Raw genomic sequence first — 22,616 nt, 5'->3', positions numbered from 1 at the left:
GTTTGATTCCTGGGTCGGGAAGATCCGCTGGAGAAGGGAAAGGCTACCCACTTCAGTATTCTGGCCTGGGGAATTCCATGGACTGTATAGTCCATGGGGTTGCAAAGAGTCGGACACGATCATTACTGTCCATCTCCAGATATTTACATCATTCCAAGTAGAATTTCCCTGGTGGTTTATACAGGAAAGAATCTGCCTGCAATGTGGGAGATGCAGATTTGATCCCTGGGTCAGGAAGATCCTCTGGAGAAGGGAATGGCAACCCACTCCAGTATTCTTGCCTGGAGAATTCCATGGACAGAGGAGTCTGGAAGCCTACAGTTGACTAAGTGGTTAACACTTTTGGTTTTATCACCATTGTCTATTTCCAGATATTTACATTATTCCAAATAGAAACGGGCTTCCCAGATGACTCAGTGGTAAAGAATCTGCCTGCTAATGCAAGAGACATGGGTTCCATCCCTGGATAGGGAAGATGCCCTGGAGAAGGAAATGGTAACCCCCTCCAGTATTCTTACCTGGGAAATCCCATGGACAGAGGAGTCTGGTGGGCTACAGTCCACTGGGTCATTCACAACTTAGTATCTACACAGCAGCAACAACAAATGAAAACTCAATACACTTAAACAATAATGTCCCTCTCCCGCAGACCCTGCCCCAGCCCATGGTGAATACTATCTTACGTTCTGTCTGTATTAACTTGACTGTTTTAGCTACCACACATAAGTGGAACCATAAAATATTAGTCTTTTTGTGTCTGACTTTTTTCAATTAGCATCATGTCTCCAAGATTTATCAGGGTAACATGTATCTGAATTTCATTTTTTTTACAGGTGAATAACAATCCATAGTATGATATGTTGCCTTATGTTTATTTATTAATCCCTTGATTGACATTAGGTTTGTTTTCCCCTTTTGGATATTGTGGACACAGTTGCTATGGACATAAGTATATAAATATCTGTTCAAGTTCCTTCTTTTAATATTTCTGTTTGTGTAACTTGAAGTGAAATTGCTGGATCAAATAGTAACTCTATTTTTTCCCCTTTGGATGATCCATTATAATGTTTTCTGCAGTGACTGCACCCTTTTATATTCCCACCAGTGAAGCACATGTGTTCCAATATCCCTACATGTTGGCTAGCACTTGTTTGCTGGCTGGTTGTTTGGTTGGTTTCTTCATAGTAACCTAATGGGTATAAGGTGATAGCTCATTGTGGTTTTGATTATATCCACCTAAGGATACGTAATGCTGAGCATGTTTGCATGTGCTTTCTGGCCATTTGTGTATTTTGTTTGGAAAAATTTCCATTTGAGTCTTTTGCCCACTTTTAAATCTCATTATGGTTGTTGAGTTTTAAGTGTTCTTATATGTTCTGGGTATTAACTCTTTATCAGATGTATGGTATGGAAATATTCCTTCTTATTCTGTGGTTTGCCCTTGTTATTCTTAATGATAATGCAGTAAAGTTTTCATTTTGATGAAGCCCATTTTATTATTTTTGTAATTTTTGCCCATGCTCTTTCATATCCAAGAAAGCCAAACCTAATGACATGAAGGTTTTCTCTGTGCTTCTTCTAATATTTTTAATAGTTTTAGTTCTTATATTTAGGTCTTTGATACATTTTGAGTTAGTTTTTATATATGGTATTAAGGTGATTGTCTATCTTCATTCTTTTCATGGTCTATTTTGATTCTTTTTTCAGTCACATTTGTTGAAAGGACTGCTTTCCAGATTGGATAGTCCTGGCACCCTTGTTGAAAATCATTTGACTATGTATGGGAGGATTTTTGCTGGACTCTTTTTCTATTCTCTCAATGTATATGTCTGATTTTATGCTAGAACCACACTTTTTTTGTTTATGCAGCTCTATGGTAAATTTTTTAATCAGGAAGTGTGATACTTCCAAATTTATTTATTTTTTTCAAGGTTCTTTTGTCTATCCAGGATTCCCTGAGATTCTATATTCATTTAAAAATTCAAAGACCTTTATTTTTATAAAAAAATATTGTTCAGATTTGACAGGAGTTTCATGGATCTGTAGATCATTTTGCTGGTATCTGCATCTTAACAATTTTGTCTTCTAATCCATGAACACAAAATGACTTTCTATTTACTTATGATTTTTTTCTGCAAACTTTGATAGTTTTCATTGTGTGAGTCTTTCACTTCCTTGGTTAACTTAATTCTTGAGTATTTTATTCTTTTTTATATTATTGAAAATGAAATTTTCTTAAATTCCTTTGTTTTTCATTTGTCAATGTATAGAAAGACAACTGATTTTTATGTGTTTATATGATATTTTACAACATTGCTGCTTTCATCTGCTTGTTTTAATAGTGCTTTGTGGAATCTTTAGAGTTGTTACCTGTAAAATCATGTCATCTGTAGTAGACATAATTTATTTCTTCCTCTCTAATTTGTGTGTTTTTCATTTCTTTATCTCTTCTAATTGGTCTGGCTAGAACCTCTAATACTATGTTGAATAAAAATGGCAATAACAGGATTTCTTGTCTTGTCCCTGATCTTAGAGGAAAAGTTTTTAGTATTTTATCACAGAGTATGAAGTTACCTGTGAGTTTTTCATATACAGCCTCTATTATGTTGAGGTAGTCTCTTTCTATTCCTAAATGATGAGTGTTTTTAATCATAAAAAAGTGTTGAATTTTGTCAAATGCTTTTTCTGCATTGATGAGCCTGTAATCTTTTTCTTTTATTCCTCTAATATGGTGTTACATATTAATGATTTTGTATGAGGAAACATCTTTGCATTTCAGAAATAAACATTGCCTTGTCATGGTGTATAATGTTTTTAATATGTGGCCAATTTTGGTTGACCAGAATTTTGTTGAGAATTTGTGCATAAATCACTATAGAATATATTCTTCTAGCTTTTCCTTTTCCTGTAGTATCGTCACATGGCTTTGGTATCATGGTAATACTTTTCTCATAGAATGAGTAAGGGAATATTTTCTCCTCTTCACTATTTTGTGAAAGACTTAAGAAGAGCTGGCATTGTTAGTTCTTTAAATGTTGGAAGTCACCAGTGAAACTATCTACTTGTGGCTTTTCTTTGTTGGAAGTTCTATTTGATTCAATCTCCTTTCTCATTATGTCTATGTAGGTTTCTTGTTTCTTTATTATTCATCCTTGGTTCTAGGAATTGGTCAATTTCATCTAAGTTATCCAAGTTTATTGTCATATATCATTCATTCATAGTATAATTATAATTGTTTTTATTTCTATAGAATCTGTAACTGTGTAACCACTTTGATATTTGTTTTTCTTTTTGTCATCCAGTCATCTCTTTTTTCCCTAGTCAGACTAGCTCAATATTTGTCAATTTTTTTAATCTTTTTGAGAAAGTAGTTTAAAAAAATATTTTCTCTTTTGTTTTCTATTGTTTATTTTTTAAATTTATGCTCTAACCTTTCTTATTTCATTTGTTCTGCTAGCCCCAGAATTTTTCTTTTTCTATTTAAGTGGTAAATTTAGGTTGTTGATTAATAGAGTCTTTTCCTCTTGTTGTAATCATTTAAAGTTGCAACTTTCCATATTAACACCATCTTGCTATACATTGTAAGGTTTGTTATGTAGTGCTTTTATTTCATTTGTCTCTGAGTGTTATATAATACTTTTTAAGATTTCATCTTTGACCTATTAGTTAAAAGTGGTTTGTTTAGTTTCCCATGCTTATTCCAGTTTTACTCCTCCTATTTCTAGTTTTATTTCATTGTAGTCATAAAAGGTATTTTGTATCATTTGTCTTTTAAACATTCATTAAAATGCATTTGTTTGATAACATGTATTCTATCCTTCAAAATATTTCATCTGTACTTGGGAAATGTGTATTCTCCTGTTCAGTTGGGTGCTTGTTGTTGTTCAGTTACCAAGTTCTATCTGACTCTTTGCGACCCCATGAAGTGCAACACACCAGGCTTCCCTTTCCTCACCATCTCCCAGAGTTAGCCCAAGTTCATGCCCAATGAATCTGTGATGCCAACCAACCATCTCATCCTCTGTTGCCCTCTTCCAGTTGATTTATAGAGTTGTTCATGGCTTCTGTTTTGTTACTGATCTTCTGTCTGGTTTTTCTACCCATTACTGAAGGTAGGACATTAAAGTCGCCTGCTATTATTGTTAGTGGTCTGTTGCTCAATTCTCTCACTGTTTGGTTCGTATATTTTGAAGCCCAGATGTTTGGGGCATATCACCTTAAAATTGTCTTATCTTAATGATGTGGTGACTTGGTCTTCTTTGTCTCTTGAAACAGGGTTTTTGAACATCCTTTTTTAAATCTCATATCGTTATAGCTACTGAAACTCTTTTTCCATTACTTTTTGCATAAAATATCTTTTTTCAAACTTTCAGTTTCAGTCTGTGTGTATCTTTGGCTCTAAAGTGGATTGCTTATAGACTGTCTATTTGGATAACCTTTGTTTTTTGATATGCTTCTGCAAATCCATGCTTTTATATTGGAGAATTAACCCACTTACATTTGACTGCAGGAGTTTCACACATTTTACATTTAAAGTAATTACTGATAAGGAAAAATTTTTTTGATATTTCACTATTTATTTTCCATGTGTCACTGCTTTATATCCCTCATATTCTTCATTTCTGCCTTCTTTTATGATTAACTGATTTTTTGTAATGATAGTTTTTACTCTTCACCTTTCCTTTTGCATATATTCTATAGACATTTTTTTCCAAATGGCTATAAGGATTACATGTAACACTTTGCTATAAAATTTATTTTGAATAGACACAGACTTAAGTTCAAATGCATGCAAAAACTCTACTCGTTAATTGCTCTGCCTTCTCTCCTCTGCTTTAAGTTTTTGTTGGCAAAAATTATATTTTTATGCATTTTCTAGTCAATAATAAAGATTTGTAATTTTTGTATTTATTTCTTAAATTCTATAGAAGATACAAAGTGGAGTTACAGCAGAAAATTACAATAATCTTGGTTTTATATTTACTCACATATTCCCTTTCCCAGAGAACACTAAATATTCATATGGTTTCCAGATATTGTCTAATATTCTTTTATTTCAAACTGAAGGACCCTTGTTTGCATTTCTTATGAGGCACACCCATATGAAATGAATATCATAATATTGAAGATCATCACTTTTGCCAATTTGGGAATCTCTTAATTCCTCCTCATTTCTGAAAGATGATTGTGGTGGAAATAGAATTCTTGATTGACTGAATTGTACCTCCTTTTCAGCACTTTAAATATGTAATTCTATTGCCTTTTAACCTCCAAGACTTTTGCTGAGAAATTGGCTGATTATCGAATTGGAAGAGATGGGTCCTTTCTCTCTAGTTGCTTTCCAGATCCTCTTTTTGTTATTTAACATTTTCTTTATAATTGGTCTCAGCATGAGTCTCTATGGATTTATCCTATTGGGTTGTTAGGCTTCTTGCATTTGCAGATTTTTTATCTTTCACCAGATTAGGAATTTCTCTGGTCATTATTTAGCAAATAATCTCTCTGCTCCTCATCCTACCTTCTCCTTCAGGATGCATATATCAGTCTACTTGACTATATCCCATAAATCTCTTAGGTGATATTCACTTAAAAAAAAAATTCTTCCTTCCTTCTCTTCCTGAGAATTGATAATTTCAAATGTCCTGTCTTTTAGCTTTGCTGATTATTTCCTTTGTTTGATCAAATCTGATTGCCTCTGGAATATATCTAAATTCAATTATTTTCCAGCTTCAGAATTTCTGGGTGGTTTGTTTATAATTTGTCTCTGTTGATTTTCTGATTTTGTTCACATTTTGTTTTCCTCCTTTCTTTAGTTCTTTGTCTGTTTTCCCTTAGTTTGTAAGCACACTTGTTAAAGTCTTTGCCTGGGACATCCAATGCATGTGTTTCTTTGGAGATTTTTTCTACCAGCTTATTTTTTTTCATTTGATTATATTTTCCTATTTATTGATACTGAAAATTGAGAATTTACAAAAGGATCCACCTTCCCTGTTCTTTGCATGCTGACTTTGTGCCAAGAAGTCTTTCTCTAAGCTAGTGCTTGATTTTGGGTGTTGAGAATAACCTAAAGAGATGCCTTATGGCCTTTTTTGAAGGCCTCAGGCTTTCCTGAACATGCATCTTTTATGGGTCTCAGAGTGGCTTTTTTCAATTTTTCCATATATGTTTTGCATTTAAATATCTTAATATCCTGAAGTGTCTCTCCTTGGCACTTTTGATCCCTTGTTTTTTTGTCTCCACCCTGAAAAGGTAAAATTCCATTTCTCCTCTCAAAATTATTGTTCACTTCTGGTCACTAGATGTATAGGTATTTATTTCACACCAAGAGATTCTTTTTAAAATTTTTTAGGTAATTAATTTATTTTAATTGGAGGCTAATTACTTAACGATATTATGGTGGTTTTTGCCATACACTGATATGAATCAGCCATGGGTGTATATGTGTCTCTCTGTCCCTAACCTCCTTCCCATATCCTTCCCCATTCCATCTCTCTGAGTTGTCCCAGTGTACCGGCTTTGAGTGTCCTGTTTCATGCATTGAACTTGGACTGGTCACCTATTTCACATATGGTAATATATATGTTTGAATGTTATTCTCTCAAATCATCCCACCCTCACCCTCTCCCACAGAGTCCCAAATTCTGTTCTTTATAAACCAATAGGCCTTTAAGGTATAACCTAAATTTCTTACAATTATTCAGTGGGAGTGCAGAATAGATTCAAGGGATTAATTTGGTAGATGGAGTGCCTGAAGAACTATGGCCAGAGGTTCCCAACATTGTACAGGAAGTGGTAACCAAAGTTCTCCCCAAGAAAGAGAAATGCAAGAAGGCAAAGGTTGTCTGAATAGGCCTTAAAAATATCTGAGGAAAGAAGAAAATTAAAAGGCAAAGGAGAGGGAAACATATACCCAACTTAATGCAAAGTTCCAGAGAGAAGCAAGGAGAGATAAGAAAGTCTTCTTAAGTGAACTATGCAAAAACAAAGGAAAACAATAGAATGGGAAAGACTAGAGAGCTCTTCAAGAAAATCAGAGATACCAAGGGATCACTTCATGCAAAGATGGGCACAATAAAGGACAGAAATGGCAAGGACCTAAGAGAAGCTGAAGATATTAAGAAGAGGTAGTAAGAATACACTGAAGAACTATACCAGAAAAGGCCTTAATGACTCATATAACTATGATGGTGCGGTCCTTAACCTAGAGCCAGACATCCCGGAAAGTGAAGTCAAGTGGGCCTTAGGAAACATCACTACAAACAAAGCTAGTGGAGGTGATGGAATTCCAGCTAAGGTATTTAAAATTCTAAAAGATGATGCTGTTAAATTCTACACTCAATATGTCAGCAAATTTGTAAGACTCAGCAGTGGCCACAGGACTGGAAAGGTCAGTGTTCATTCCAATCCCAAAGAAAGGCAGTGCCAAAGAATGTTCAAACTACCATACAGTTGTGCTCATTTCACATGCTAGCAAGATAATGCTAAAAATCCTTCAAGGTAGACTTCAACAGTACATGAAACAACAACTTTCAGATGTACCAGCTGGCATTTAGAAAAGACACAGGAACCAGAGATCAAATTGCCAACATCAGCTGGGTCATAGAAAAAGCAAGGGGATTCCAAAGATACATCAATTTCTGCTTCATTAACTATGCTAAAGCCTTTGACAGTGTGGATCACAACAAACTGTGGAAAATTCTTAAGCAGATGGGAATATTAGACCACCTTACCTGCCTCCTGAGAAACCTGTATGCAGGACAAGAAACACCAGTTACAACCAAACATGGAACAATGCCCTGGTTTCAAATTGGGAAAGAGGTATGTCAAGGCTGTATATTGTCACCCTGATTATTTAACTTATATGTGGAGTACATCATGTAAAATGCTGGACTGGATGGCTCACAAGCTGGAATCAAGATTTCTGGAAGAAATATCAAAAACCTTAGATATGCAGGTGATACCACCCTAAGGCAGAAATTGAAGAGGAACTATAGAGCCTGAGAATAAAAGAAGACAGTGAAAGCCTGCTTAAAACTAGACATTCAAACTAAGATCATGGCATTTGGTACCATTGCTTAATGGCAAATGGAAGGGAAAAAAGTGGAAGTACTGACAGATTTTATTTTCTTGGGCTCGAAAATCACTGCAGATGGTGACTGCAGCCACAAAATTAAAAGATATTTGCTTCTTGGAAGAAAAGCCATGACACACCATCAGTTCATTCAGTTGCTCAGTCGTGTCCAACTCTTTGTGATCCTATGGACTGCAGCATGCCAGGATTTCCTGTCCATCACCAACTCTCAGAGCTTGCTCAAACTCATGTCCATTAAGTCAGTGATGCCACCCAACCATTTCATCCTGTTATCCCCTTCTCCTCTTGCCTTTGATCTTTCCCAGCATCAGGGTCTTTTCCAATGATTCAGTTCTTCACGTCAGGTGGAGAAAGTTGGATCCTTAGCTTCACCATCAGTCCTTTCAATGAATATTCAGGACTGATTTCCTTTAGAATGGACTGTTTGGATTTCTTTGTAGTCCAAGGGACTCTCAAGAGTCATCTCCAACATCACAGTTCAAAAGCATCAATTCCTTGGCACTCAGCTTTATTTATAGTCAAACTCTCACATCCGTACATGACTACTGGAAAAACCATAGTTTTGGCTAGACAGACCTTTGTCAGCAAAGTAATGTCTCTGTTTTTTAATATGCCGTTTAGTTTTGTCATATATTTTCTTCCAAGGAGCAAGTGTGTTTTAATTTCATGGCTGCAGTTACCATTTGCAGTGATTTTGGAGCCCAGAAAAATAAAGTCAGCCACTGTTTCCCCATCTATTTGCCATGAAGTGATGGGACGGGATGCCATGATCTTAGTTTTCTGAATGTTGAGTTTTAAGCTAGATTTTTCACTCTCCTCTTTCACTTTCATCAAGAGGCTTTTTAGTTCTTCTTTGCTTTCTGCCATCAGGGTGGTGTCATCTGCATATCTGACTTATTGACATTTCTCCTGGCGATCTTGATTCCAGCTTTTTTTCATCCAGTCTGGCATTTCACGTGATGTACTCTGCATATAAATTAAATAAGCAGGGTGACAATATACAGCCTTGATGTACTCCTTTCCCAGTTTGGAACCAGTCCTTTGTTCCATGTCTGGTTCTAGCTGTTGCTTCTTGACCTGCATACAGATTTCTCAGGAGGCAGGTCAGGTGGTCTGATATTCCCACCTCTTTCAGATTTTTCCAGAGTTTATTGTGATCCGCACAGTCAAAGGCTTTAGCATAGTCAATGAAGCACATGTTTTTCTGGAACTCTCTTGATTTTTCTGTGATCTAATGGATGTTGGCAACTTGATCTCTGGTTCCTTTGTCTTTTATAAATCCAGCTTGAACATCTGGAAGTTCACAGTTCATGTACTGTTGAAGCCTGACTTGGAAAATTTTGAGCATTACTTTGCTGGCATATGAGATGAGTACAATTGTGCAGTAGTTTGAACTATCTTTAGCACTGCCTTTCTTTGGATTGGAATGAAAACTGACCTTTCCCATGACCCCTGCTGAGTTTTCCAGATTTGCTGGCATATTGAGTGCAGCACTTTCACAGCATCATCTTCTAAGATTTGAAATAACTTAACTGGAATTCCATCACCTCCACTAACTTTGTTCCTATTTGACTAGTGATGCTTCCCATTTGACTTTGCACTCCAGGATGTATGGTTCTAGATGAGTTATCACACCGTTGTGGTTACCTGGGTCATGAAGATCTTTTTTGTATAGTTTTTCAGTGTATTTTTGCCACCTCTTCTTAATATCTTCTGCTTTTTTTAGATCCATATCGATTCTTTCCTTTATTGTGCTTATCTTTGCATGAAATGTTCCTTTGGTATCTCTAATTTTCTTGAAGAGATCTCTAGTCTTTCTCATTCTATTCTTTTCCTCTTTTTCTTTGCATTGATCACTGAGGGAGGCTTTCTATCTCTCCTTGCTATTCTTTGGAACTCTGCATTCAGATGGATATATCTTTCCTTTTCTCCTTTGCCTTTCATTTCTCTTGTTTTCTCAGCTATTTGTAAGATCTCTTTAGACAATCATTTTTCCTTTTTGCATTTCTTTTTCTTGCATATGGTTTTGATCACCACCTCCTATACAATGTTACCAGCCTCTGTCCACAGTTCTTCAAGTACTCTATCTATCAGATCTAATCCCTTGAATCTATTTGTCACTTCCACTGTATAATCATAAAGGATTTGATTTACATCATACCTGCAAAATCTAGTGTTTTTCCCTACTTTCATCAATTTAAGTCTGAGTTTTTCAATAAGGAGTTTGTGAGCTGAGCCACAGTCAGCTCCTTGTCTTGTGTTTTGCTGACTGCATAGAGCTTCTCCATCTTCGGCTGCAAAGAATATACTCAATCTGATTTTGGTATTGACCATCTGGTGATGCCCATGCTTAGAGTCATCTCTTGTGTTTTGGAAGAGGCTGTTTGCTATGAAAGCAGAGACACCATTTTGGCCACAAAAATTCATATAGTCAAAGCTATGGTCTTTCCAATAGTTATGTATGGATGTGAGCGTTAGACCATAAAGAAGGTTGAACTCCAATGAACTGATGATTTCAAATTGTGGTGCTGAAGAAGACTCTTGGAGAAGACAGCAAGAAAGTCAAACAAGTCAATCCTAAAGGAAATCAACTCTGAATATTCATTGGAAGAACTGATGCTGAAGCTTAAGCTCCAATATTTGGCTACCTGATGCAAAAAACTGACTCATTGGAAATGACCCTCATTGTGGGGGAAAGATTGAGGGCAAGAGAAGATGGGTGCAGCGGAGGATAAGACAGTTAGATGGCATCACCGACTCAATGGACATGTATTGGAGCAAACTCTGGGAGATCATGAAAGACAGGGAAGCCTGGCCTCCTGCAGTCCATGGGGTCACAAAGAGTCAGACAAGACTTAGCAATTGAACAACAGCACAAAACTCTTGCATCCCCAAGAAGACAGCAAAACAACCAAGTTGTTGGCTGGAATAACATCTGATAGTTCTATGAAACAGTTGAAAGTCTAAAATAAGTTCCTATTTTTCTGAGAACCCTATAACCATGCACTTATGGTTATAATGTTTTAAATAAGATCTGCTCCATTTCTTCTGGATAAAGAGATGAAACTGGAGAATGGGTTATCTCCTCCTTCTGACAAAGACTGCACTTCCCTGGAGTTGCTGGGCTAAAGGCAAGCAAAACCACTGATTTTTGTACCATTTTAAATGTGGCTTTTTGACTGGGTGTTTATTGGATCGTTTTAGACTCTCAACTGTTTCATAGAACTACCAGAACATCATTCTAGCCAACAGTTTGGTTGTTTTTGACGTCCGCTTGGAGAAGCAAGAGTCTAGAGCTTTCCAGTCTGCCATTTGCTCAATTGTCTAGAATATAATCCTGGTTCTATTACTTACTCACTCAGATTAGTGAGGCCCATTGATCCTCCTTGGCAAAGGTATATAATAATTTCTATTTGGTAGATTCCCATAAGTACCAGTGTATTAATAGCTGGCTATTGAGTCAGACACGACTGAGCAACTTCACTTTCACTTTTCACTTTGATGCATTGGAGAAGGAAATGGGAACCCACTCCAGTGTCCTTGCCTGGAGAATCCCAGGGATGGGGGAGCCTGGTGGGCTGCAGCCCATGGGGTTGCACAGAGTCGGACACGACTGAAGCAACTTAGTGGCAGCAGCAGCATTGTCAGGTATGTATCATAGGATTTGGGATATTGGAGGCCTTCAGTGCATGGTAACAACTATGTGAATTATATTCTTGCTATTGAAGTGAAATTATGGAGAGTAATGTTGCCTTTTCTTTTATTAACGACATCATCAGTGGTTTGGGAGAATGATATAAGATTGCCTCTGCGGTATGCTATTTCTAGGTTACATTCTGTCTCATGGAAATTAAGGAAGTCTCACTCAGTCCTAAGCGAGTGTGTGCTTTGAATAACTTGGAATTAGAGAATAATTTTGTAATTTTATTTCTACAGGGAGACTCTCTTAAGTTGGCAGGTAGCCATGGCATCTGGGCGGGACATGATGGCCCCTATTTCTCTGGTAGAAAATGACAATGCGCAACTGTCAGTGAACCAGGAAGCTATAGAGACTCTTGAGAAGATTTCTCACCCAGTGGTGGTAGTAGCCATTGTAGGACTGTATCGTACGGGTAAATCCTACTTGATGAACCGTCTTGCAGAACAGAACCATGGTGAGTGTCATACTTGGGCAGAGGTCATTGCATGACTCCAACTATCTCTCATATTCTTAGTTTTTTTCCCTGTGCATGTGAAAGGAGAATCAGATTCCTCTCAATAAATCAACCTTAAACTTAACCTTAAAATTCTTACCACTAAATCACTACATTAGCATCATTTGTTACCAAATTTGTTGTTTTACTCCTGTTAACAAAATTCTCTCCTACTAATGCCTTAAATTCTATCTTATTTCACTTGCTAAAGCACTGGGTTCTTGCCTTGTAGTCTGCTTTATCTTGAAACCATTTTACTTTTTAATGAAATATTCCCAATAATATATAATTGTGTTTGAATATCTATCATGTTCCTTCTTCAATTTTATATCTTTTTGGTTAACTTCTCTTTTAAAAATACTATTTGGTCTGGCAAAAAAAAATTTTAATTTTTTTCACTTTTCCTATGTCTCTCATCAATCCAGTTCTCTCCAGCTTTGAAGCTCACCATTTGTTCAAAATGCTCTTATAATCGTTATCAATCACCTCCTTTTTATCTGCTTCAAGGATACCTTTTCGTTTTCATGTTGAACCCATGCTTGGCATCACTTTCGCAATTAATATTCCTCCTCCCTGAAATAGATGAAACACAAAGTAGGGCATTCTTGAGGAAATAGAGAAAGCACAATAGTGCATCCTGGGGCATTCCAGTAAGTCTGACTTTATAGCGCTCAGCTGTTTAGATTATCCTCTGTTACTGAATGTTGCTCTCTCTTTTCACTTGCAGGTTTCCCTCTGGGCTCCACAGTGCAGTCTAAAACCAAGGGCATCTGGATGTGGTGTGTACCCCACCCTTCCAAATCAGACCACACTCTGGTCCTTCTGGACACTGAGGGCCTGGGAGATGTTGAAAAGGTAAGACAGGGAGTCACAGAAAAATCCTTTTTATTCTGTATTTTCTCCTTATGTTTTTATGATCCTTTGTAATTTAGCTACTGAGATGTATTTATAAAATTTAGAAATTCAGGCATAGTAAATGAAGCAAATCTTGGTTTGTTTGAACCTCTAGGTAAAATCTTTTTTGTAAAGATGTTAGGTAAAAATGTTAGATAAAACTTTTTATTTATTGGCACTTGGTGGATGATTCGATTAAATTTAGTAAATAAGTACCATACAACTTAGTTCCAAGCCTTTGGGCTCAGTGCTGTAGACATCAGTGACCAAATTAATGGTCATGCTTTCATAATGTCTTTAGTTTAGTTGACAAGACCACATGTGTGCTGTCAGATTTACTAAAGTGTGATTGAAAAAGAAACAGGTTGGAGAGAGGAAGAAGATGCACTTAAATGTAATGCCTGATAAAAAGTCTGTGTTTATCCTATTAAAAATATTTTAAGATGAAGTTTTGTTATTTTAGCTTTGTACTAGTGGATGAAATAAATTATGTCTTCTATTTGCCTTACTTTGATAATTATTTGAGTATGATATCTAAATTTATGTAGTTTTCCATTTCTGCCCAAAGAGGAGTTGGAAATCGTGTTTTACTTTTTATTAAACTTTTAATTTTGTAATGGGGTATAGCCAGTTAACAATGTAATGATAGTTTCAGATGAACAGCAAAGGAACTCAGCCATACATATATATATATATATATATAGATAGATAGATAGATAGATAGATATAGATATAGATAGATAGATATAGATAGATATAGATATAGATAGATATAGATATAGATATAGATATAGATATCCATTTTCCCCCAAATGACCTCCCATCCGAGCTGCCACATAACATTGAGCAGAGTTCCATGTGCTATACAGTAAGTCCTTGTTGGTTATCAATTTTAAATATGTGTTTATCCCATCTGAACTTTCTAACTATCTCTTCCACCTGTTCTTCCCCCTGGCAAACCATAAGTTTGTTCTCTAAGTCTGTGAGTCTCTTTCTCTTTTGTGAGTTAATTTGTATAATTTCCTTTTAGATTCCACATATCAGAGATGTCATATGATATTTTTCCTTCTCTGTCTGACTTACTTCATTCAGTATGACAATCTGTAGGGCCATCCATGTTGCTACAAATAGGACTGTTTCATTCTTTTAATGGCTGGGTAGTATTCCATTGTACATATGTACCACATCTTCTTTATCCAGTCCTCTGTTGATGGACATTTAGGTTGTTTCCTTGTCTTGGCCATTGTAAACACACTACAATGAACATTGGGGAGTATGTGTCCTTTCAGATCATATTTTTCTCCAGGTATATGCCCAAGAGTGGAATTGCAGGGTCATATGGTAGCTCTATGCTTAGCTTTTTAAGCAACCTCCATATAGTTGGGGTGGCTGTACAAATTTATCTTCCCACCAACTGTGTAAGAGGGTTCTCTTCTCTCCACACCCTCTTTAGCATTGTATAATTTGAGGATTTCTTGATGATAGCCACTCTGACTGGTATGACATGATATCTCTTTGTATTTTTGATTTGCATTTCTCTAATAACTAGCAATGTTGAATATCTCTTCATGTGCCTCTTGGCCATCTGTATGTCTTCTTTGGAGAAATGTCTATGTAGGTCTTCTGCTCATTTTTGATTGGGTTGTTTGTTTTGATGCTGTTAAGTATTATGAGCTGATTATAAATTTTGGAGACTGATACCATGTCGGTCACATCATTTGTAAATATTTTCTCTGTATCTATGGGTAGTCTTTTCATCTTTTTATTGTTTACTTTGTTGTGCCAAAGATTTTGAGCTTAAGTAGGTCCCATTTGTTTATTTTTGTTTTTATTTCCACTATTCTGGGAGATGGATCAAAAAAGATATTGTTGCCATTTATCTCAGAGATTGTTCTGCCTATGTTTCCCTCTAGGTGTTTTATTGTGTCCTGCTCATATTTAGGTCTTTTATCCATTTTGAGCTTTTTTTCGTGTGTGTATGGTGTTGAAAAATAATCTAATTTCATTTTTTCCATGTAGCTCTCCAGTTTTCCCTGCACCATTTATTGAAGAAATTGTCTTTCCATCATTGTGCAGTATTGCCTCCTTTGTCATAGACAAATTGACCATAGGCGCATGGCTTTATTTCTGGGTTTTCCGTCCTGTTCCACTGATCTATATTTCTATTTTTGTGCCAGTATCACACTGTTTTGATGACTGTAGCTTGATAGTATAGTCTGAAGCCAGGAAACCTGATTTCTCCAGCTCCATTTTTCTTTCTCAAGATTGCTCTTGCTGTTCAGGGTCTGTGTCTCCACACAAATTTGAACATTTTTGTTGTGATTCTGTGACAAATGCCATTGGCAATTTGATAAAAATTATATTGAATTTGTAGATTGTGTCAGGTATTATGCTCATTTTAACAATATTCATTCTTCCAATCCAAGAACACATTATACCAATCCATCTGTGTCATCTTTTATTTCTTTCATTTGTATCTTATAGTTTTATGAGTATAGATGTTTTGCCTCATTGGATAGGTTTATTCCTAGCTATTTTATGTTTTTGATGCAATGGGAAATGGGATTGTTCCCATAATTACACTAGGTGATTTTTCATTGTAAGTGTATAGGAACACAAGGGATACCTGTGCATTAATTTTGTTTCTGGAATTTTACCAGGAAAAAAATTGATGACCTAAAGGAGTTTTCTGGGAGTGTCTTTAGGGTTTTCCATGTGTAGTATCATATTATCTGCAAATAGTGACAGTTTTACTTCTTTCCAGTTTGGATTCCTTTTCTTTCTTTTCCTTCTCTGAATGCTGTGGCTAAGACTTCCAAAACTGTGTTGCATAATAGCGGCAGTAGTGGACATCTTTGCCTTGCTCCTAATCTTAAGAGGAAATTATTTCAGTCTTTCACCATTGAGAATGATGTTTGCTTTGGATTTGTCATATATGGCCATTATTATAGTGAGGTAGGTTTCCTCTATTGTCCACTTTCTATCTTTTTTATCATAAATTGTTGGTGAATTTTGTCAAAAGCTTTTTTTTTTTTTTTGCATCTATTGAGATGATCATATGGTTTTTATTCTTCAGTTTGTTGATGTGGTGTAACACACTGATTTGCAAATATTGAAAAATCCTTGAATTCTTGCACTAAAACTGCTTAATCATGGTGTATGATCTTTAAATGTGTTGTTGGATTCAGTATACTAGTACTTTGTTGAGGGTTTTGCATGTATGTTCATCAGTGATGTTTGTATGTGTTTTCCTTTAATGTGATATTTTTGTCTGGTTTTGGTATCAGGGTGGTGATGGCTCATAGAATGAGCTTGGGAGTATTCCTTCTGTGCAGTTTTTTGAAAGAGTTTCAGAAGAGTAGATGTTAACTCTTCTCTAAATGTTTGATAGAATTCACCTGTGAAGCCATCTGGTCCTGGACTTTTGCTTGTTGAAAGATATTTAATCAAACTTTCCATTTCAGTACTTGTGCTTGGTCTATTAATATTCTCTATTTCTTCCTGGTTCAGTCTTAGAAAGTTGTAGTTTTCTTAGACTTTGTCCTTTTCTTTTAGGTTATCCATTTTATTGGCATATAGTTGCTTGTAGTAATCTTTTATGATCCTTTGTGTTTCTGTAGTGTCCATTGGAATGTCTGTTTTTTCCTTTCTAGTTTTATTGATTTGGATCTTCTCCCTTTTTCCTGAGGAGTCTTGCTAAAGGTTATCAATTTTGTTTATCTTCTCAGAGAGCCAGCTTTTGGTTTCATTGATCTTTGCCATCGTATTTTTGTCTTTATTTCTGCTCTGATCTTTGTGATTTATTTCCTTCTAACTTTGGGTTTTGTTTTTTTCTCTAGTTATTTTAGGTGTTATGACAGGCTGTTTACTTTAGATTTTTCTTGTTTCTCAAGGTAAGATTGTATTGGTAAAACCTCCCTCTTAGAACTGCTTTCACTGCACTCCAAAACTTTTGGATCGTCATGATTTTGTCATTTGTCTCTAAGCACTTTTTTGGCTTCCTGTTTGGTTTCTTCAGTGATCCATTGATTATTTAATAATGCATTATTAAGTATTTAGCCACCATGCGTTTGTGTTCTTTACAGTTTCTTTCCCTCTGATTATTGATAATTACTGATCTCTTAGTGTTGTGTTTGGACAAGATGCAGGATATGATTCCACCTTTCTTAAATTTACTGAGGTTTGATTTGTGATGCAACATTTGATCTATAATATGGAGAATGTTGTACATGTACTTGAGAAGAGAGTGTATCCTGGTCCTTTGGACTGAATGGTCTATAAATATCAATTAAGTCTATCTGGCCTAATAGACTAATAGGCTTAGGTCTGTCATCTTAGGCTTACATTTCCCTCTTGATTTTTTGTTTGGATGATTTTTCCATTGGTGTATGTGGAGTATTTAAGCCCCCCACTATTATTATGTTACTGTTGATTTCCCCTTTTTAGGATTTTAGCCTTTGCCTTATGTATTGAGGTGCTCCTGTTTTGGTACATACATATATATATATATACAATTGTTCTATCTTTTTCTTGAATTGAATCCCTTGATCATTATGTAGTATCCTTCATTATTTTGCATAACAGTCTTTATTTTAAAGTCTACTTTGTTGGATATGAGTATTGCTACTTCAGTTTTCTTTTGACCTCTATTTACAAGAAATGTCTTTTTACATCCCCTCACTTTCAGTCTGTATGTTTCTTTAGGTCTGAAGTGGGTCTCCTGTAGATGGTATTTATACAGGCCTTGTGTGTATGCAGTCATCCAGTCTATATCATTTGGTTGGAGCATTTAATGCATTTGCATTTAATGTAATTATCAATATATATGTTTTTGTTAACATTTTCTTAATTGTTTTGTGTTTGTTTTCTGTTGGTCTTTTTTGTTTCCTTTCTTTTTTCCCTTTTCTCTTGTGTTTCCCACATAGAGAAGTTCTTTTAGCATATGTTGCAAAGCTGGTTTGGTGGCACTGAATTCTCTTAGGTTTGCTTGTCTGTAAAGCTTTTGATTTCTTCATTAAATCTGAATGAGAACCTTGTTAGGTATAATATTCTTGGTTGTAGGTTTTTCCCTTTCATCACTTTAAATATATCATGCCATTTCCTTCTTGCTTTCTGAGTCTCTGCTGAAAAATCTGTTGATAACATTATGGAGATTCCCTTGTGTGTTATTTGTTGCTTTCCCCCTGCTGCTTTTAATATTTTTATTTGTATTTAACTCTTGTTAATTTGTTTAATATATGTCTCAGCATGTCTCTTGTTGAAATTATCCTTTATGGAACTTTATGCATTTCCAGGACTTGGGTGACCATTCCTTTCTCTTGTTAGAGAATTCGACTAAAATCTCTTCCAATATTTTCTCATACCTTTTCTCTTTTTTCTGAGATCCCTATTGTTAGAATATTCATACATTTAATGTTGCCCCAGAGATCTCTGAGACTTTCCTCATTTCTTTTTATTTCTTTTCTTTATCTTGTTTTAACAGCAGAGATTTCCACCATTTGTCTTCCAGGTCACTTATGTATTTTTTTGCTCTAGTTATTCTGTTATTGATTCCTACTAGTATATATTTTTAAATTTCAGTTATTTTATTATTCATCACTGTTTGTTCTTTAGTTCTTCTACATCTTTATTAAAAATTTCTTTTATCTTCTCAATTAATGCCTCCTTTCTTTTTCTTGAATCATCTTTTCTGTCTTTGAAAGTGAAAGTGTTAGTTGCTCAGTCTGATTCAGCTTTGTGACCCCATGGACAGTAGCCCACCAGGCTCCTCTGTCCATGTGATTCTCCAAGCAAGAATACTGGAGTGGGTAGCCATTCCCTTCTCCAGGGGACCTTCCTAACCTAGGGATTGAAAGGAGGCCTCCTGCATTGCAGGCAGATATTTCTTATTGTCTGAGCTTCCAGGGAAGTCATTCTTTTGGAAGTAGATTGCCAGTCTCTTCTTCATTTATTTGGTCTTGTAGGTTTTTACCTTGCTCCTTTGTCTGCACTAGGCTTCCCTGGTGGCTCAGATGGTAAAGTGTCTGCCTGCAATGTGGGAGACCTGGGTTTGATCCCTAGGTCGGGAAGATCCCCTGGAGGAAGAAATGGCAACCCACTCCAGTATTCTTGCCTGGAGAATTCCATGGACAGAGGAGCCTGGTAGGCTACAGTCCATGGGGGTCACAAAGAGTCGGACACAACTGAGCAACTTCACTTTCACTTTCTTTCTTTGTCTGCATGGTATTTCTCTGTAATATAATCTCTGTAATATAATCTCTGTAATCTCTGTTTTTTCTCACCTACTCTGCTTGTGGTCTTATTTTGCAGGGTCATAGTTCTTCTTGCTTCTGGTATCTGTCCCTTGGTGGGTGAGTTTAATCCAGGGGCTTATGTAATCTTCCTGTTGAGAGGGACTGGGTCTGCCCTCTGGTGGGAGGAGCTGGGTCTTATCCCCCTGGAGGACAGGGGCCATGTTGAAGGGTCCACAGTCCACAGTCACTAAAGCGAGACCCATCTCAGTTGTGGGAGCACTCACGGTCCATTCAGATGTTCTATAGGCACTTTTTCCAAGCCATTCATGGGGGTTTAACCCTTGGCTTCTGCAGCTATAAAAAGAAGTTTCAGTTCTTCCTTAGCCCCACAGCCCCTGGGGCTCAGCTTTGGTTTCAACACCACCCAGGAGAGAGGAGGGTGAAGGCAGCTACTGACTAGACCACATTTCTTCACTAAGGAGGGAGGGGCAAGAGGTTGCTACGGACCAGGAACACATGCTCACTCAGTTGTAAGTGGGACAAGGCAGCAATGACTGGGGCACACACACTTGCTTTGACAGGAGTCCTCCAAGTGCCCACAGAGTCAGGGGCTGGAGTTTGGGGAGAGAGGCCATGATGGTGGCCCTGCCCTCTGTGTGCTACTCAACAGTGGCACCTTGCTCCCTTGGCAGTCTGTGCTTCCTCTAAGAGCATTTAGAGGAAGAGTATTCCTGCCTGTGGAGCTCCTCACTCCCATCCCCTCAGGCTGTCTCCATGCAGCCTGCAGCAGTCCTTTTCCCAGGTTCGTGCTCCAAACCCCACGCTTCAACACCCAGTCCACCCCACCATTGGCAGAAACACATCTCAGGCTGGAGCACACACGGCTGTGGCATGGACCATCTGTATAACTCTCTCTCTGTTCTGCCTGCCACAGACCACCATCTGCACTTTACTCAATAGCCCCCAAACTCCCCTACTTTTTCAACTGATCTCGCCACTGGTGAGGAAGCTTCCTTGGGTATGGTAACCTCTCTTTTCCGTCAGCTCCCCACCAGGATGTTGGTCGCCTCCCATTTCCTTTCTTTTCTTCCTTTTCTTAAGAATCCTACCCAGTTATGTGGAGAACTTTTTTTGTTCTTTTAGGTGTAAAATCTAAGAATCTAAGAATATTGGGAAATGTGCAGTAGCTTATTTATTGTTTGGATATAATTTAAATACCCAGTTGTGCCAACTATGTTTATTTTATATCACTTATGGTTAATACATGTGTGCATAATGAATATGTTCTAACATTCATCAAAGAATAACTGTACACCAGTACTGTTATTTTATTTCCTTTAATTGAGGACCAAAAAAATCCCTATGAAGAATCCTCTTTTATTTGAAAACATGGTGGCTCAAAGGGTAACTCATCTACCTACAATGCAGGAGAGCTGGATTCAATCCCTGGGTCAGGAAGATTTCCTGGAGAAAGAAATGGCAACCTACTCCAGTACTCTTGCCTGGAAAATCCCAAGGATGGAGGAGCCTGATAGGCTACAGTTCATGGGGTGACAAAGAGTCGGACACGACTGAGCGACTTCACTTCACTCACTATTGTAATCACAAGAAATGCCTTTGTAATTGTCAAAGCCAATATGTCTGTCTTCAAACAATTTCTTGGCATGGTGATTAGGCCAGCTGAAATAATAAATAAGGACATGATAGAATAAGTCTATGAATAAATTTCTAATTTACAAGTAAACTCTTAAATCTGTTGTTTTAATGTGCTCTCTAGGGTGATTCCAAGAATGACTCATGGATCTTTGCTTTGGCCGTGCTTCTGTGCAGCACCTTTATCTATAACAGTATGAGCACCATCAACAACCAGGCCCTGGAGCACCTGCAGTATCCTTCTAGGAACTGAACTATCAAGCTTCACTGAGTTTATGGGGATGGAGATGGAATCACATTTCCTTCCCGGTCACAAAGTTGACTTTAATGGTGCAAAGGGGACTCAGAACTAAAGAGAAAGCTTTTAATTTTTATTAGGAATGTGGGAATTGTGAGTAAGGAATTTCTTTTCCTTAATCAAGTCCTAGTTATGTGACAGAGCTCACACAACTAATCAAAGCCAAGTCCTCTCCCAGCCCTGATGGAGAAGAAGATTGTACAGAATTTGTGGCTTTCTTTCCAGACTTTATATGGGCTGTACGGGATTTCACCCTGGAGCTAAAGTTAAATGGTCATCCTATCACAGAAGATCAATACCTGGACAATGCCTTGAAGCTGGCTAAAGGTTACAGGGCATGGCCTGGGCATTGGGTGTTTGAATAGAGCGTGGGATCTACTAAGTACTTTCCATCATCTCTAGGGTCACATTTATATCTGAGATTAACATCTGTAGAAATGGTGCTTAGAAAGTGGGTTGCAAAGCTCTAGGGACTGAACTTTAAGTTTCCTTAAGAAAAGTATGAGTTAAATTATTCAAAGGCCAATTTTTTCTTTATGCAATTTTTAATTTATCACCGAGATTACATTCAGTGCTAAATCCTTCTGAAGTCAGACACTTGTGCTCCTATTTTAGTTTCTGCTTTTCTCCAGTAGGGAAAACAATATACTAGATAATTGCAATATAAGAAATTACAAAGAAAAGTCTGTGTAGTGAAAAAAATCACACAGTTACATGTTATTTTTCTCAAAAAGGGATAAATTGTTCTAATTCTTGTATAGTTACATCATCTACAAAATGACTTTATGTTCTAAATAAACCTGGAGTGTGCTTTTTAATCTATGACTTAACAATATTTCTGATAATTATCAGAATGTTCACTTCATTTTCAAATCACAGCTTCTTTTAATTCCCACTTCCTTTTTCATTATATAATTTGCAAATAGTATGTTAGTTTAAGGGCGTCCTTCGTAGCTCAGTTACTAAAGAATCTGTCTGCAAAGCAAGAGATGCAGGTTCAATTCCTGGGTCGGGACGATCCCCTGGAGAAGGAAATGGCAACCCATTCCAGTATTCTTGCCTGGAGAATCCCATGGACAGAGGAGCCTGGTGGGCCACTGTTCATGGGATTGCAAGAGTCGAGCATAACTTAGTGACTAAATGTCCACCACCAACTTGTTAGTGGAAAGGGTTACATTCATAGTGATGTGCACCTTGTGAAACCTGAGAGGAATATTAATTCTAATCTACTTATTTCTTGCTTTAATATTTCT

At 36.9% G+C, this 22,616-nt stretch overlaps 1 protein-coding gene across 2 annotated transcripts in view; it reads left to right on the top strand.

Annotated features, from left to right (window-relative positions):
• Positions 1-22,616, top strand: part of LOC101103547 (guanylate-binding protein 6-like) — a 39,004-nt gene that overhangs the window by 3,656 nt on the left and 12,732 nt on the right. For both annotated transcript variants that reach the window (XM_060400674.1, XM_027964734.3), the window contains exons 2-5: positions 12,029-12,246; positions 13,013-13,140; positions 21,190-21,299; positions 21,494-21,690. In XM_060400674.1, the coding sequence (XP_060256657.1) occupies positions 12,057-12,246; positions 13,013-13,140; positions 21,190-21,299; positions 21,494-21,690 (625 nt within the window). In that variant the 5' untranslated portion in view covers positions 12,029-12,056. The remainder of the gene's footprint in view (positions 1-12,028; positions 12,247-13,012; positions 13,141-21,189; positions 21,300-21,493; positions 21,691-22,616) is intronic.

The sequence above is a fragment of the Ovis aries genome, chromosome 1 (genome assembly GCF_016772045.2).
Source record: "Ovis aries strain OAR_USU_Benz2616 breed Rambouillet chromosome 1, ARS-UI_Ramb_v3.0, whole genome shotgun sequence".
Lineage (NCBI taxonomy): Eukaryota > Metazoa > Chordata > Mammalia > Artiodactyla > Bovidae > Ovis > Ovis aries.
This window is presented reverse-complemented; position numbering and strand designations above follow the sequence as displayed.